The sequence below is a fragment of the Oncorhynchus gorbuscha genome, linkage group LG02 (assembly GCF_021184085.1).
Source record: "Oncorhynchus gorbuscha isolate QuinsamMale2020 ecotype Even-year linkage group LG02, OgorEven_v1.0, whole genome shotgun sequence".
NCBI classification, from domain to species: domain Eukaryota; kingdom Metazoa; phylum Chordata; class Actinopteri; order Salmoniformes; family Salmonidae; genus Oncorhynchus; species Oncorhynchus gorbuscha.
The window spans coordinates 77295160-77309392 of record NC_060174.1 but is presented as its reverse complement, the minus strand read 5'-3'; the positions used below and the strand labels follow the sequence as shown (position 1 = coordinate 77309392).

General features: G+C 47.5%; 1 protein-coding gene across 3 annotated transcripts in view; it reads right to left on the bottom strand.

Moving 5' to 3' along the window:
* Positions 1-307: 307 nt before the first annotated feature.
* Positions 308-14233, bottom strand: part of LOC124010276 (nuclear receptor-interacting protein 1-like) — a 58438-nt gene continuing 44512 nt past the window's right edge. For 2 of the 3 annotated variants that reach the window (XM_046322706.1, XM_046322707.1), the window contains one exon: positions 308-7142. In XM_046322706.1, coding sequence (XP_046178662.1) covers positions 2765-6670 — 3906 coding nt within the window. In that variant the 5' untranslated portion in view covers positions 6671-7142 and the 3' untranslated portion in view covers positions 308-2764. Of the gene's footprint in view, positions 7143-10493; positions 10824-14233 lie in introns of those variants that run through there. The other variant, XM_046322708.1, reaches the window with a different exon arrangement.

Sequence of the window (14233 nt, the reverse complement as noted above, 5' to 3'; positions counted from 1 at the left end):
CTCCTTCCTTTTAATGCCTTTCCTGCCTTGTGAAGATCTGGCAGAGAAGTGACCAACAGAGAACTCAGAATCAAAGTTATCGGAACTAGATGACGTCCTCAGGGCTTAGAATGCACCATGAATGAGGAAGCTGAACAGCAACTGACTCACACTGACAATATGTGTATGGGAATATAGACCAATTTAGGGAATAAACAATTAAATCAATCATATCAAATAATCAAATAGTAATATAACAAGTTATTATAGTTATATTATAGTTAGGTAAGGTGAATATCGTAAATGACACAGGAGCATAACTCAGTCAAGCATTTTAGTACTTTATTTTGGAGATATCAGTGCAAATGAACACCCAAAAAAATGCAAACATAAAAAATGAAATAATGTTTCAGGTTGTCACATGGAAAAATGAAACAAAAACTTTATTTTTGCTACAAATGTATGTTTCAGATGCTCAATGCCAGTAGGTCTATGATTGTACTTCATACCACTGCTCTGTCATCAACCAGTAACAGAAAATAAAATCACAAAAATATTCAATGCACGTTTATTTTCACACATTTTCTCCACTTGCTCAACAGTCTGTGGTTATTTAGGGACTGTTCATGTTCTATATGACCGTCTCTCTCTCTGTGATAAAAAGACCTATTTTAAGACTTGACATTTTGCCCCATCACCAGTAGGGATACACAGGTAGTTCCCATGCGTCTGCATGCAACAGGCAGCAGTGAGGAGAGTCAGACAGTTTTACACAACACAGCGCAGGATAGATTATCATTTTACCACATAGAGACACATGCAAAGAACAAACCAACCAAAAAATGGGCATAGCAACCTCTGTCATTTGTATGTATGTACACTATTACGCATAGAATTCATATTTACATTTTTCCGGGCATTAAAAACTAGGGTAATATATTTTTCTTCACCAATACAAAATAGTTATCTTTCATAATGAAAGTACTATTTACACAAATATATTTAACCATTGTGAAAATCTATTAATAATAGAAGAAACGTACTGAATATGTACTTCATATGTATGTGTATTAAAAAAGATCACATGTAAGACTAAAGGATGACAGCAGTGTGGGAAACTGAAACCAGAAACGGATCAAATACAGTACAATCCAAATAACGAGCTAGAGATCAGATAAGCCCTCAAAACACCAACAATGTCTCAATGATTATTGGGTGACAGGTTCACGTCATATCCAGCTGCTTTAAAATGTACCTGTGGTTTCCTCTTTATTTCCATGCAATTATTTTTTACATTTTAATATGAGCTAAGAAACCGCCTAGAAAGTAAAAGGTGTCTATAAAAGCACGAGAATCAAGAAACACAAGATAAGCTTTACAAACGGTCAAATTCTCAATGGATAACAACACTGACAGTTTTTCATTACATGCCATAAACATATGATTTTTAAGGACACCAACAGCTCAACTTTGACAGTGCAAACTCAGGGGTACAATATCAAATTAGACTGCATTTTTTACATTTCAGAATATGCATTTATATTTCAAAACCATTCGTTTTGAATTCATTGGGAACTAATAGTTATGCAGATGCTGCAGTAGTTTAACTGTTGCCCAGAACCTGTATACAACACAGGAGGTTGGTGGCACCTTAATTGGGGAGGACGGGCATGTGGTAATGGCTGGAGAGGAATATGTGGAAAGGCATCAACAACATCAAACACATGGTTTCCATGTGTTTGATCCCATTCCATTTGCGCAGTTCCAGCCATTATTATGAGCGGTCCTCCCATCAGCAGCCTCCACTGGTATACAACTACTACAACCACCCACAACTCACTGTCCCACAGGTAGGCTCGTCAAAGGTTTTTTAAATAACCTCTACTACTACTATTCAGTAATAGCTGTATTACCAGTTGTATTACCATCTATTAAGACGTCACCCCCAATCTGCACTGTCAAAACGTAGCCCCAACAAGTTCATTACATATCAAAGCAAAATGCAATGCGTTGTGACCACATGAGCCCTGTCTGTCAGTCGACATAGTCGACTCACTGATGATCATATAATTCAATCAGTCTTGAGGAGAAGATGCAGGAGCAACCAACACCTCTAACAGAATAGAACTGTAGGTACCTTTAGTAGATTTGATTATGAACATTGTTCACAGGGTCTTCCTTTAAACGTGTCTCTATCGTGTATGTTTTAATGTACTGCTGTGCTTACCCTGGTATGACTATATTTAGGGTTTGATCAGAAATGTATGCTCTCTGTCTATCTGAAAACTTCCTGTTGGGAAAATAAATAAAGATGCAGTGATTTTTGGAGTCATCAATAATAAAAGGTAGCTGGAAATGTTCTTGATCAATGTTTTACAGGTGCCAACAAAGAGGACACAGAATAGTGATATGTGTGCAATACAGACACAGATCATTGGAGTAAAACCAGACAACTTCTTTGAAAGGTGCTTTCTTTCATTCATTTAAGAATGTGAAATACATACTGTATGGAAATCACCAGTGGGCATGTTCAAATTTGACAATGACCTAATTTTGGTGCAAGTGATTTGACATTCTGTTGAAGTAGAGATATATCGTACCACCCATTCCGTAAACCGAGTCATCGATAATTATGATACAGTAATGAAAAGAATACCTTGAATTCATTTGCTCGGTACTTTTCATTCAAAATCCTCACTCTTGCATTCCATGTTGTTATTTCTTCTCATCTACCTACAAATTTATTTGGCAATTTTTTATTTTTAGTTAATGAAAGTCATTAAAACTACCAATTGTCAGATGAGTCGCTCAGCCTGTCGTTTTTGTGGCTGTGCTTGTCGTTATTGTAGGGAGGGGACAGGGAGGAGTGCTGGGTGGTGGTGGCAGAGCTCAGTTTGTGTTCATAGGCATCATGGCCATCATTACCTGGCTCCTCCTTCACCTTCACTCCTGGCCCTGACCCCTGGGTCCCCTCCGCCTGGTCCCTCCCCTCCCTCCTCAGCTGAGCGCTACCCTTTTGCAGCATGTAGTACAGGATGGGGTTGGAGCGGGTGAGCCGGGGGGAGTCTGGGCTCAAGTCACGGCCCTCCTCCTCCTGGTCTCGACCTGCCCACTGCACCGGGCTCTCCGGCTCCCGTTTCACCGGGGTGGGGTACCGTTTGGGCGAGTCCTGACGGGGTGGGGGGGCTGTGTGACGCCCCCAGGGGGAGCGTTGACTGATGTCCCCTGTCTGGGGGGTGGGCAGGGGTCTGAGGTGGCTGACTGGCCCTGAGTTGAGGGAGCTATGGGGGTGGTGCCAGGGCAGGGTAGGCAGGAGGAGGTCGTGCTGATTGTAGCCTGACTGATTGGGGTTGAGGATGCTCCCGTTGGCTTTGCCGTTGGTCTGCAGCACAGAGGGGACAGAGGGGCTGGGGACTCCCCGGGGCTGCTGGGACAGCTCCTTCAGACAATTGTCAGACAGGAGCAGTTGCTTGAGCACGTTGAAGCCCCGGCTCTCCCTGGGGAGGAGAGCTTCACTGCTGGGGCTCCTGGCTGGGGCCTCCTCCTCATTAGGGCTCCTGAGGCCCCTGTGGTAATCAGGCTCCTCCTGTATCTGGCTATGGACCAGGCTTTGGACGAGGCTATTGTGGCTGTGGCTGCTTCCAATGTCCACCACGGCCCTCTGAGGACTGCCATTGTTCAGACTCATAGCCAGCTCTGAGCAGAGCCGTCTCTTTTTAGGGCAGGGTCCCTGGTGGTGGTAGTCTCTCTGCTCCTCCTTTACAGGGACAGGGCTTGGCCGGCGATCTGTGTGTGGCTGTTTAGCGCTGGTGTAGTAGGTGGCGCTCTGCTGTTTTAGGAGCTGGCTAAGGAGGCCATATTTAGCAATGACCTCTGTGGGCCTGGGCTCTTTTTTTAGGTCCTGCTGGGGTTCAGAGAGTGGGCTGTGCCTGTCGTCATACCCTCCTCCTCCTCCCCTTCTCTTTCTGCTCGTCACATCCTGACATACTGTAGAGGACAACAGGCCTAGAATCTCTTCCCCCGGTTCAGTTTTAACCTTGAATTCTGTTGCCGAGGGCCCCTTGGATCTGTCACAGATGACAGAGGTGCCAGGGGGCTTCTCATAGCAGCTCCCCGCTGCCGTCTCCATACTGCACCTCCCACCGGACCTGTCTCTGTCTCTGTGGGTGGCTGGGGCCACGGAGGAGGCAGAGGAGGAGTTTGCTCCCAGCAGGAGCTGCAGTACTGTGCGACGCTCCAAAAGGTTCTCGATCTGGGATGAGGTGGGCGACACCTCCCCCCGGCGACCGAACGACGGTGTGCCGCTGCCCGAGGGCCTGTCTGAGAGGGGGGTAATTGTTGTGTTCCTCTGGATGGGAGCATTGAGCCTCTCCAGCAGAGCCAGAGGCCTGCCACCACCCACCTCCAGCTCCCGTCTGGGTACTTTGCTGGGAACCATGGGTGGGGAGGGCGAGGCGGTGCCGCACTGGGCCAGGTTCTGTAACAGTTTGCTGGCGCTGAACGCCGGCTCATCTGCAGCTTTCTCAGCAGGGAAGGGTTTAGACTTACACAGATCCAGAGGGCTGGACTGGACATGGGGAGAGGGGTAGGGGGATGGGGTGCTGCTGGGGTCTCGGCTGAGAGAGTACAATGGAAGGCCTGATCTGTCCAGAGGGCTCTGTGTCCTTACTTCCTCCCAGGGGACCAGTGATTTAAGTGGGCCCCGTGACAGACTGGACAGGGTTGCGTCATGCTGCAAATCTGGATTAACCACAATTTTGTTTACCTTGTCGTTATTCTTGCGCTCCAGAAGGAGCTGCATGAGAGTGACCCTGGGGTGGGACTTAAGGTCTGGGCTCATTTCAATCTCCTTCTTAACCTGGGGGACCTTCGAACCGGAGGGATCTGGCTTCCACTTGTTTAGCAATGACTCAGTGAGTTTGTCTAAGGAGGAGGAAGAGGAGGAAGAGAAAGCAGTGGAGGAAGAGGAGAGAACGGTAGAGGAGGTAGAGAAAGCAGTGGAGGAAGGGGAGAGAACGGTAGAGGAGGAAGAGAAAGCAGTGGAGGAAGAGAAAACAGTAGGGGCAGAGGAGAAGATAGCAGAAGAAGAGCTGGAGGAGAAAGCTGCAGAAGAGGAAGAGTAAGAAACAGAGGTGGAGGGGGAGGTGGCTTTAGGCCTGGTCTCTGGGGCTCTGGTGCTGGCCCTGCTCCTTATAGAGAGGTCAATGGGAGAACAGCTGGAGTAGGAGCTCTCTGCATCGCTGCAGCTCTCTTCTCTCTTGGCCAGGCTCTTCTCCTGGACAGAGCACTCGCTGTCGGAGGTGACTGAGGAGCCACGGCTAGGGGGCAGGACCCCACAGTCGTCCTCCAGGTGCCCGTTCTTAGTCAGCTGCTTCTGGTTGTTGTGGTTGTTGAGGAGCAGCAGGAGCAGGCTGCTACAGGTCTGGGGCGGCCTGGCGTGGCGTGAGTCAAAGCCACGTTTCTCATTTGTGGGGGTTCGGGGTTGGGTCTGGGTGTCGGTGTGGGTTTGGGGGTTGAGGGGCAGAGGAAGAGGGGTGGGGCAGGGTGAGCTGTGGGCTGGCAGCATGGAGGAGGGGCTTCGCTGCCTTGAGCTAGAGTTTAGTGCCAGGCGGGGGAGTGTTGTTGTCGCTATTCTGTTTTGGGCAGTTAAGGAGCTTTGTGCGTCTAGGGCAACGGTGGTGGTGCTGGTGGGCGGAGCCTCTCCCACACTGGGCGGCCTCTTGTCCTGGGTCTGCTGCGTTGCCATGGCGGCCAGTCTGGAGCTGGCCGAGTGTCCCGAGTGCTGGACCTTGAGTGCATGCTCCCTACTGTACTGCTGCAGGTGGGCCTCACTGGACAGCAGCAGGGCCAGCTGACTGCAGGCCACACTGGGCTTGGGTGAGGGGGCAGGGCTGGAACGGATCTTTACCAGGTTGGCCACAGCCTTGAGCCGTTCTGCACAGGACTGAGCATCAGTGGAAGCAGTAGAAGCGGTAGGGGTAGAAGGAGGGGTGCTGCTCTGTACTGAGCAGGGGGACTCAGAGGGCCTGTCCTGGCTATGGCCGTGGCCTCGCCGGCTGTAAGGCGTGCTACTGTGGTTCTGCATCTTGCTCTTCCTCATCAGGCCCTTGAGGCGGCTGGAGGCCATGCCATAGCAGGCGAGCCGCTCCTTGTCTGCAGCAGGAGGGGGCACAGTGGGCGGGGAGTGCTCGCTGGGGGGTTTGGTGGACTGCTGCGACATGGCTACATTCTGCAGTCTGGAGCTGAAGGACTGGAGCAGGGAGGCCAGCAGGGTGCTCTCCCCAGCATGAGGAGAGCCCTCCAAGGCCCCGTTTTGCAGGTCTCCTCCACCCCCCTGGCTGGGCAGCTCCACAGGGGGGGAGCTCAGCCTCTGGGCTCCAGGCTCATTCCAGGCCCCTGAGCGGAGCAGCCGGGCCTTCTTCAGGTTCTGGGAGACCCCATGGTGCAGGGCAGGGCCGTTCCCGGCCTTCTGAACAGTGACGATGGAGGGGCCGTGGCTGGGCATCTGGAAGGGTCGGGCCATCTTGTTGACTTGCTCCACCTGGTTGCCGTGCCCTCTGGCAGCCTCTGATCTCCGGGTTGCCGTGGCCCCGGGCCCAGACGTCACGGGATGCATCAGTAAACCTTCCAGATAAGTTAGAACAGCTGAATCCGTGTGTGTCTCAGGGCCAGGCTCCTCCCCATGAGTCATGTTCAATACTAGGATCCCCTCGTATGGTTCAGCACTGCTACTGGGAATAACAAGGTCCACTAGGTCATCAGGTACTGTACTTTCAGATATTGATAAGAGGTAAGTATGCACATGGGCAGGTTCTAGTCTTTACTGATACTGGAATCCATGGGCCCAATGTAAAGTCATCCCTTATCCACAGTGTAAAAAGTCACTAATACACAGAAACTGTGGCCATGACGGGAGCCATTTGGGGGCTCTCACCCGGCCCTCGCTGCCATTCCTGTGTGCCTGTGAACACTGGATGCTCCCAGAATGCCCGGTATAGGCTTATTCAGTGAGCGGCGAGGAGTGAGGAGTCAGCGAGATTTCACCACCACAGTGATGTTGACGCATTCCGTGGCTGTGGATGTTTGGGATGTGTGTCTGTCGGCAGGCCTGGGGGAGGTTCTCTCTGTGGCGCCTTTCCGCTCTCTTGATCTCAAACGGGGACCTATGGGGGGTGAGGGGGAGAGGAGAAACAGCGTGAGAAGCAGGGATTTGCAGCACGGCAGCACTACATCACATTCATTTCAACACCTTGTCCACCATCCCTGTTACTTAGCAACATTTCAGTTTGACTGCAGACATTTCTTTTTTCTTTCAACCGAACCGACGACGACAAATGTAGATTAGGGTCTGATTTTATTCAAATGGGAAATTCAAGCCCACCACCTCGAAAACATTCAGGTCTTCAAGCCGTAAACCCCTCATGGAAATGTGTCTGCACTGTCGTTCAAGAGTGAAGGGCCTGTGAGAGTTGTGCATCATTTCTTATGCAGCTTGTCATTTCAGTGGATTATCCCCCTCCCTCCCTACTACCACTCCTCCTGTTCTTGAGCATCTCACACTACCATGTCTCCGTTCTCACACAGCACCTGGGTACTCAGTGCACACACCCACACACAAACACCCACACCCACACCCACACCCACACACACACACAAGTGCCACAGAGGGTATAATGACTGAATGCTCTCCCACCTGGGTACAGTCCTGGCTGCCCTGGTGCCTATAGAGAGCTCTGGCATTATCACCACCTGCCCAGCTAGATCCCTCTCTTGCCCCAGTTGATCCCTGTCTGGACCATATATAGACCCAGCACTTCCATTCTAAGTGTCAGTGTCATTTTAAAAAAAGCCCTGAAGGTATTCTAAAAACCAGAACTGCATTGACTTGACATGAGCCTGGTTATTATGTACAACGGCAGCACAGGTTCCCTCAGTACTGACATTGGCCTCCACAGAGAAGAGACAGGATATGGCTCGGTTGATCTGCCAAATGTGTGTGTGTGTCTGTGTGTAAGTGTGTGTATGTGTATCCGGTGCACCTGTCACATTGTGGCTGTGCCATGGTCAGGAGGGCAAGACACTGACACTCAGGCAACTAACCGCCGTTGCCAGTTGCCATGACAGTGGCCCTGAGAGAACAGCGGTATGAACCCTGTCATGCTGGTCTCTGTGGTTACGGGGCACGTCCCATAGTCAGGGCTCAGCCGATAAAGGTTAATTAATACAGAGATTTCCCAACGCCACCTCACCTCAGCTGCCTGATTGACCCCCAAAGTCTCTCCCTAAAGCGGCCTGCCTGTTCCACCTTTGGCATGAGTGGACCTACAGGGCCAACGTGACAGGACAGCCCTTCATTATGATGACTGGAGGTCAGTGATGATGCAGTCTAACCTAAAATATGTGGGACAGAGTAGGGTCGCAACGAATGGACAGATAGGATTTAGCCTTATCCCTTAATTATGGAGGTCAGTGATGATACAGACTAACATTGATACAGGACAGTATAGCCCATTATAATGACTGGAGGTCAGTGATGATGCAGTCAGTCTAACCTATATAATAATATGTGGAATGAAACAGCCAGGGCTGACAACCACAATACAGTAGGCTGTATATAATCTGAGTGGAATCCATCTCTACCAATTTGTAAGTCGCTCTGGATAAGAGCGTCTGCTAAATGACTTAAATGTAAATGTATCTCCTGGGATGGCCCCACAGGTTGGCACGGCCGTAAAGGCCACCAAAATGGTACCTTTAATGGCACCTTAAAAATGAGCAAGGATTAGTTGTGGCATTACAGTTGATCAGCTAGCCAAACTGAGAGCCTTCGATGAAATACTGGGATGGAATAGGAAAAGGAATAAGAAGTGTGTCATTTCAAGTTGTCTGAGTCAAAGCCTTCTTGATGAGCCATCCCACCCCTAGCCCTTAACTCAAGGTTTAGAAGGACCGCATCTGGCCAAGATAAGAAATGACTTAATTGAGGGTGGCTCATCAGCGTAGAATACAGTTCAAGGCCAGATTTAAGCTGACCCAAATCTGACAACAACAAAAGCCAACCTGGTCACCTCAGTCTGGACTGGAGCGACGGACAAGCTGACGTCTGCTGTCCTGCTAATCTTAGATGGCAGGATTAGGGCTATTTTCCCGCCGTGCTGGCCGACCCAAGGGCTTAACCCAATTAAAAAAGGAACGTAGTGTTTGGAAGGGGCAGTAAACATGTAAACAAATGTTTACCATCAATATTGTTTAGTCACTTAGCTAGTGACCTGTGTGTGTCATAACATTGGGTTCAAGAACGAGACCATGGAAAAAAGTACATGAAAATTAACTGTAATTTACTCAAAACAGAACCTAGTCTCGGCTGGTGACACTGTATTTTAGGCTTGACTCTGACCTTAGCTTTAAACCACCAAAATATTTTAATCAACTAGAAAGATGTAATATAGGGTTATAAGGCCCACTAAGTGGAAAGTATAAAAAATGTAAATCGAGGTGTAGGTAGTGGTCCTGTCCTGTCTGTGGATAGGCAGGTTTAGCTGGGACGTTATGAAGGACAGGGCCCTTGACTGCAGCCATGACAGAGCTGAGGTCAAAAAGCCCTGGAATGGCAGCAGCAAGAGAAAGAGTGTGCTGTAGGGCTGGGCAGTAAACTATAAAAAACGATATACCGGTATTCATTCACGGACTGGTTTGGAATTTTACTTTACTTTCTATAATGGTGTTTTAAGGTTTGATTTGTTACATTAAATAATTCAGTAAAGACTGAAAAAATGATGTCAATCATCCATTTGTATCTCTAGTAAGATACTGCTAACAACTGAGAACTGCTAGCTAACTTCACTGCGGTATAATAAGAACTAGAGACTGTGTCCAAGATGTTTGACCATTGTTTTCAACAGCATATACTCCCGTTCGCATATGCTGATTCATGGACGTCTATATCCGGGTTGCATTCAGTTTACATGGCCCAACTTCACATGCACACTACCACCCAAACACTACCACCCAACATGCCAGACATGGGATGAATATATCATTTTAATATCTTCGGCTGTGAGTGATGGGAGAAAAATGGTCTTCAGCAACAATTATTTGAATAATTCAATAGATGTTTTGTGCACGAAGGTGATAACTAAAGTGTGTTATTAGGAATTTTCTAATCTGACTTCTGTATGTGGCCGTCTATGGAAATTGTCTTTCTGGGGAGGGCGTCAGTTAAAACTGCAGTAACGAAGCAAGAGTGTAGGAGCAGTCGAAACCGCGCTTCTATACCACAGCCCTGGCTCCTTGGCTAACTTGCCAGTGCAAGTCAACAACTTCGGTAGGGAAACCTTGCCAAATAGAGAACTGCAATTGAAGTAAAAAATGCACAGTCAAATAGGACAATAATTATTCTGTCAAGGAAACATTTTTTTGACAAAATAGAGGCACATTAAGACAAAAGAAAAGTGTGACCGAAAATAACTTAACATCAGGACTGCGAAAATAACATCAGGACTGCGATTACTCACCACGGACAGGCAGAATCCTTTTTTTTCCTTTAACGAGTCTGACAAGCCTGATGCAAACAATATACTGCCTTCTCAGGAACAGGCCCAGATCCCCGTGAATTGCGTGAAGAGGAGGAAGAGAAAAAGGGTCCGGAGGGTGGGCTGCCTTCTGAGAATTCGTAGGCAATCGAATAAACCCCCACTGCCTTCCATTCTGCTAGCAAACGTGCACTCTTTGGAGAATAAAATCGATGACCTACGCGCATGATTAAACTGCGATCATGACATTCAAAACTGTAATATCTTATGCTTCACGGAGTCGTGACTATCAACATACAGCTGGCTGGTTATACGCTGTACCGGCAGGATAGAACAGTGGCGTCTGGTAAGACAAGGGGCAGCGTACTATGTATTTTTGTAAATAAGAGCTGGTGCACGATATCTAAGGATGTCTCTAGCTATTGTATCTCATGATAAGCTGTAGACCACACTATCTACCTAGAGAGTTTTCATCTGTATTTTTCATAGCTGTTTACATACCACTACAGTCAGAGGCTGGCACTAAGACAGCATTGAATGAGCTGTATTCCCCCATAAGAAAAGGCTTACCCAGAGGTGGCGCTCCGAGTAGCCGGGGACTTTAATGCAGGGAAACTTAAATCTGTTTTACCAAATTTCTATCAGCATGTTAAATGTGCAACCAGAGAGAAAAAAAAACTCTGGACCACCTTTACTTCACACACAGAGACGCATACAAAGCTCTCCCTTGTCCTCCATTTGGCAAATCTGACCATAATTCTATCCTCTTCATTCCTGCTTACAAGCAAAAATTTAAGCAGAAAACACCAATGACTAGATCAATAAAAAAGTGGTCAGATGAAGCAGATGCTAAGCTACAGGACTGTTTTGCTAGCACAGACTGGAATATGTTCCGGGATTCCTCCGATGGCATTGAGGAGTATACCACAACAGTCATTGGCTTCATCAATATGAGCATCAATGACGTCGTTCCTACAGTGACCGTACGTACAGTGCCTTGCGAAAGTATTCGGCCCCCTTGAACTTTGCGACCTTTTGCCACATTTCAGGCTTCAAACATAAAGATATAAAACCTTCTTTTTTTGTGAAGAATCAACAACAAGTGGGACACAATCATGAAGTGGAACGACATTTATTGGATATTTCAAACTTTTTTAACAAATCAAAAACTGAAAAATTGGGCGTGCAAAATTATTCAGCCCCTTTACTTTCAGTGCAGCAAACTCTCTCCAGAAGTTCAGTGAGGATCTCTGAATGATCCAATGTTGACCTAAATGACTAATGATGATAAATACAATCCACCTGTGTGTAATCAAGTCTCCGTATAAATGCACCTGCACTGTGATAGTCTCAGAGGTCCATTAAAAGCGCAGAGAGCATCATGAAGAACAAGGAACACACCAGGCAGGTCCGAGATACTGTTGTGAAGAAGTTTCAAGCCAGATTTGGATACAAAAACATTTCCCAAGCTTTAAACATCCCAAGGAGCACTGTGCAAGCGATAATATTGAAATGGAAGGAGTATCAGACCACTGCAAATCTACCAAGACCTGACCGTCCCTCTAAACTTTCAGCTCATACAAGGAGAAGACTGATCAGAGATGCAGCCAAGAGGCCCATGATCACTCTGGATGAACTGCAGAGATCTACAGCTGAGGTGGGAGACTCTGTCCACAGGACAACAATCAGTCGTATATTGCACAAATCTGGCCTTTATGGAAGAGTGGCAAGAAGAAAGCCATTTCTTAAAGATATCCATAAAAAGTGTCGTTTAAAGTTTGCCAAAAGCCACCTGGGAGACACACCAAACATGTGGAAGAAGGTGTTCTGGTCAGATGAAACCAAAATTGAACTTTTTGGCAACAATGCAAAACGTTATGTTTGGCGTAAAAGCAACACAGCTCATCACCCTGAACACCTCATCCCCACTGTCAAACATGGTGGTGGCAGCATCATGGTTTGGGCCTGATTTTCTTCAGCAGGGACAGGGAAGATGGTTAAAATTGATGGGAAGATGGATGGAGCCAAATACAGGACCATTCTGGAAGAAACCCTGATGGAGTCTGCAAAAGACCTGAGACTGGGACGGAGATTTGTCTTCCAACAAGACAATGATCCAAAACATAAAACAAAATCTACAATGGAATGGTTCAAAAATAAACATATCTAGGTGTTAGAATGGCCAAGTCAAAGTCCAGACCTGAATCCAATCGAGAATCTGTGGAAAGAACTGAAAACTGCTGTTCACAAATGCTCTCCATCCAACCTCACTGAGCTCGAGCTGTTTTGCAAGGAGGAATGGGAAAAAATGTCAGTCTCTCGATATGCAAAACTGATAGAGACATACCCCAAGCGACTTACAGCTGTAATCGCAGCAAAAGGTGGCACGACAAAGTATTAACTTAAGGGGGCTGAATAATTTTGCACGCCCAATTTTTCAGTTTTTGATTTGTTAAAAAAGTTTGAAATATCCAATAAATGTTGTTCCACTTCATGATTGTGTCCCACTTGTTGTTGATTCTTCACAAAAAAAATACAGTTTTATATCTTTATGTTTGAAGCCTGAAATGTGGCAAAAGGTCGCAAAGTTCAAGGGGGCCGAATACTTTCGCAAGGCACTGTATATACCCCAACCAGAAGCCATGGATTACAGGCAGCATCCGCACTGAGCTAAAGGCTAGAGCTGCCGCTTTCAACGAGAGGGATTCTAACCAGGAAGCTTATAAAAAATCCCACCGACGAACCATCAAACAAGCAAAGTGTCAATACAGGACTAAGATCGAATCGTACTACTCTGGCTCTGATGCTCATTCGATGTGGCAGGGCTTGCAAACCATTACAGACTACAAGGGAGGCACAGCCGCAAGCTGCCCAGTGACACGACCCTACCAAACGAGCTAAACTACTTATTTGCTCGCTTCGAGGCAAATAACACTGATACATGCATGAGAGCACCAGCTGTTCCAGAAGACTGTGTAATCACGCTCTCCGCAGCCGATGTGAGTAAGATTTTTAAACAGGTCAACATTCACAAGGTGTATTGCGAGCATGCGCTGACCAACTGGCAAGTGTTTTCACTGACATTTTCAATTTCTCCATGTCCGAGTCTGTAATACCAACATGTTATACGCAGACCACCATAGTGCCTGTGCCTAAGAACACTAAGGTAACCTGCCTAAAAGACTACCAACCCATAGCACTCATCTCTGTAGCCACGAAGTGCTTTGAGAGGCTGGTCATAGCTCACATCAACATCATTACTCCAGAAACCCTAGACCCAACTCCAATTTGCATACCGCCCAAACAGATCCACAGACGATGCAATCTCTACTGCACTCCACACTGCCCTTTCCCACCTGGACAAAAGGAACACCTATGTGAGAATGCTATTCATTGACTATAGCTCAGCGTTCAACACCAGAGTGCCCTCGAAGCTCATCAATAAGCTAAGGACCCTGGGACTAAACCCCTCTCTCCGCAACTAGATCCTGGAATTCATGACAGGTCACCCCAGGTGGTAAGGGTAGGTAACAACACATCCGCCATGCTGATCCTCAACACAGGGGCCCCTCAGGGGTGCGTGCTCAGTCCCCTCCTGTTCTCCCTGCTCACTCATGACTGCACGGCCAGGCACGACTCCAACACCATCATTAAGTTTGCCTATAGGGAGGTGGTCATAGACCTGGCCATGTGGTGCCATTGTCAAATATTCCAGCCACCCT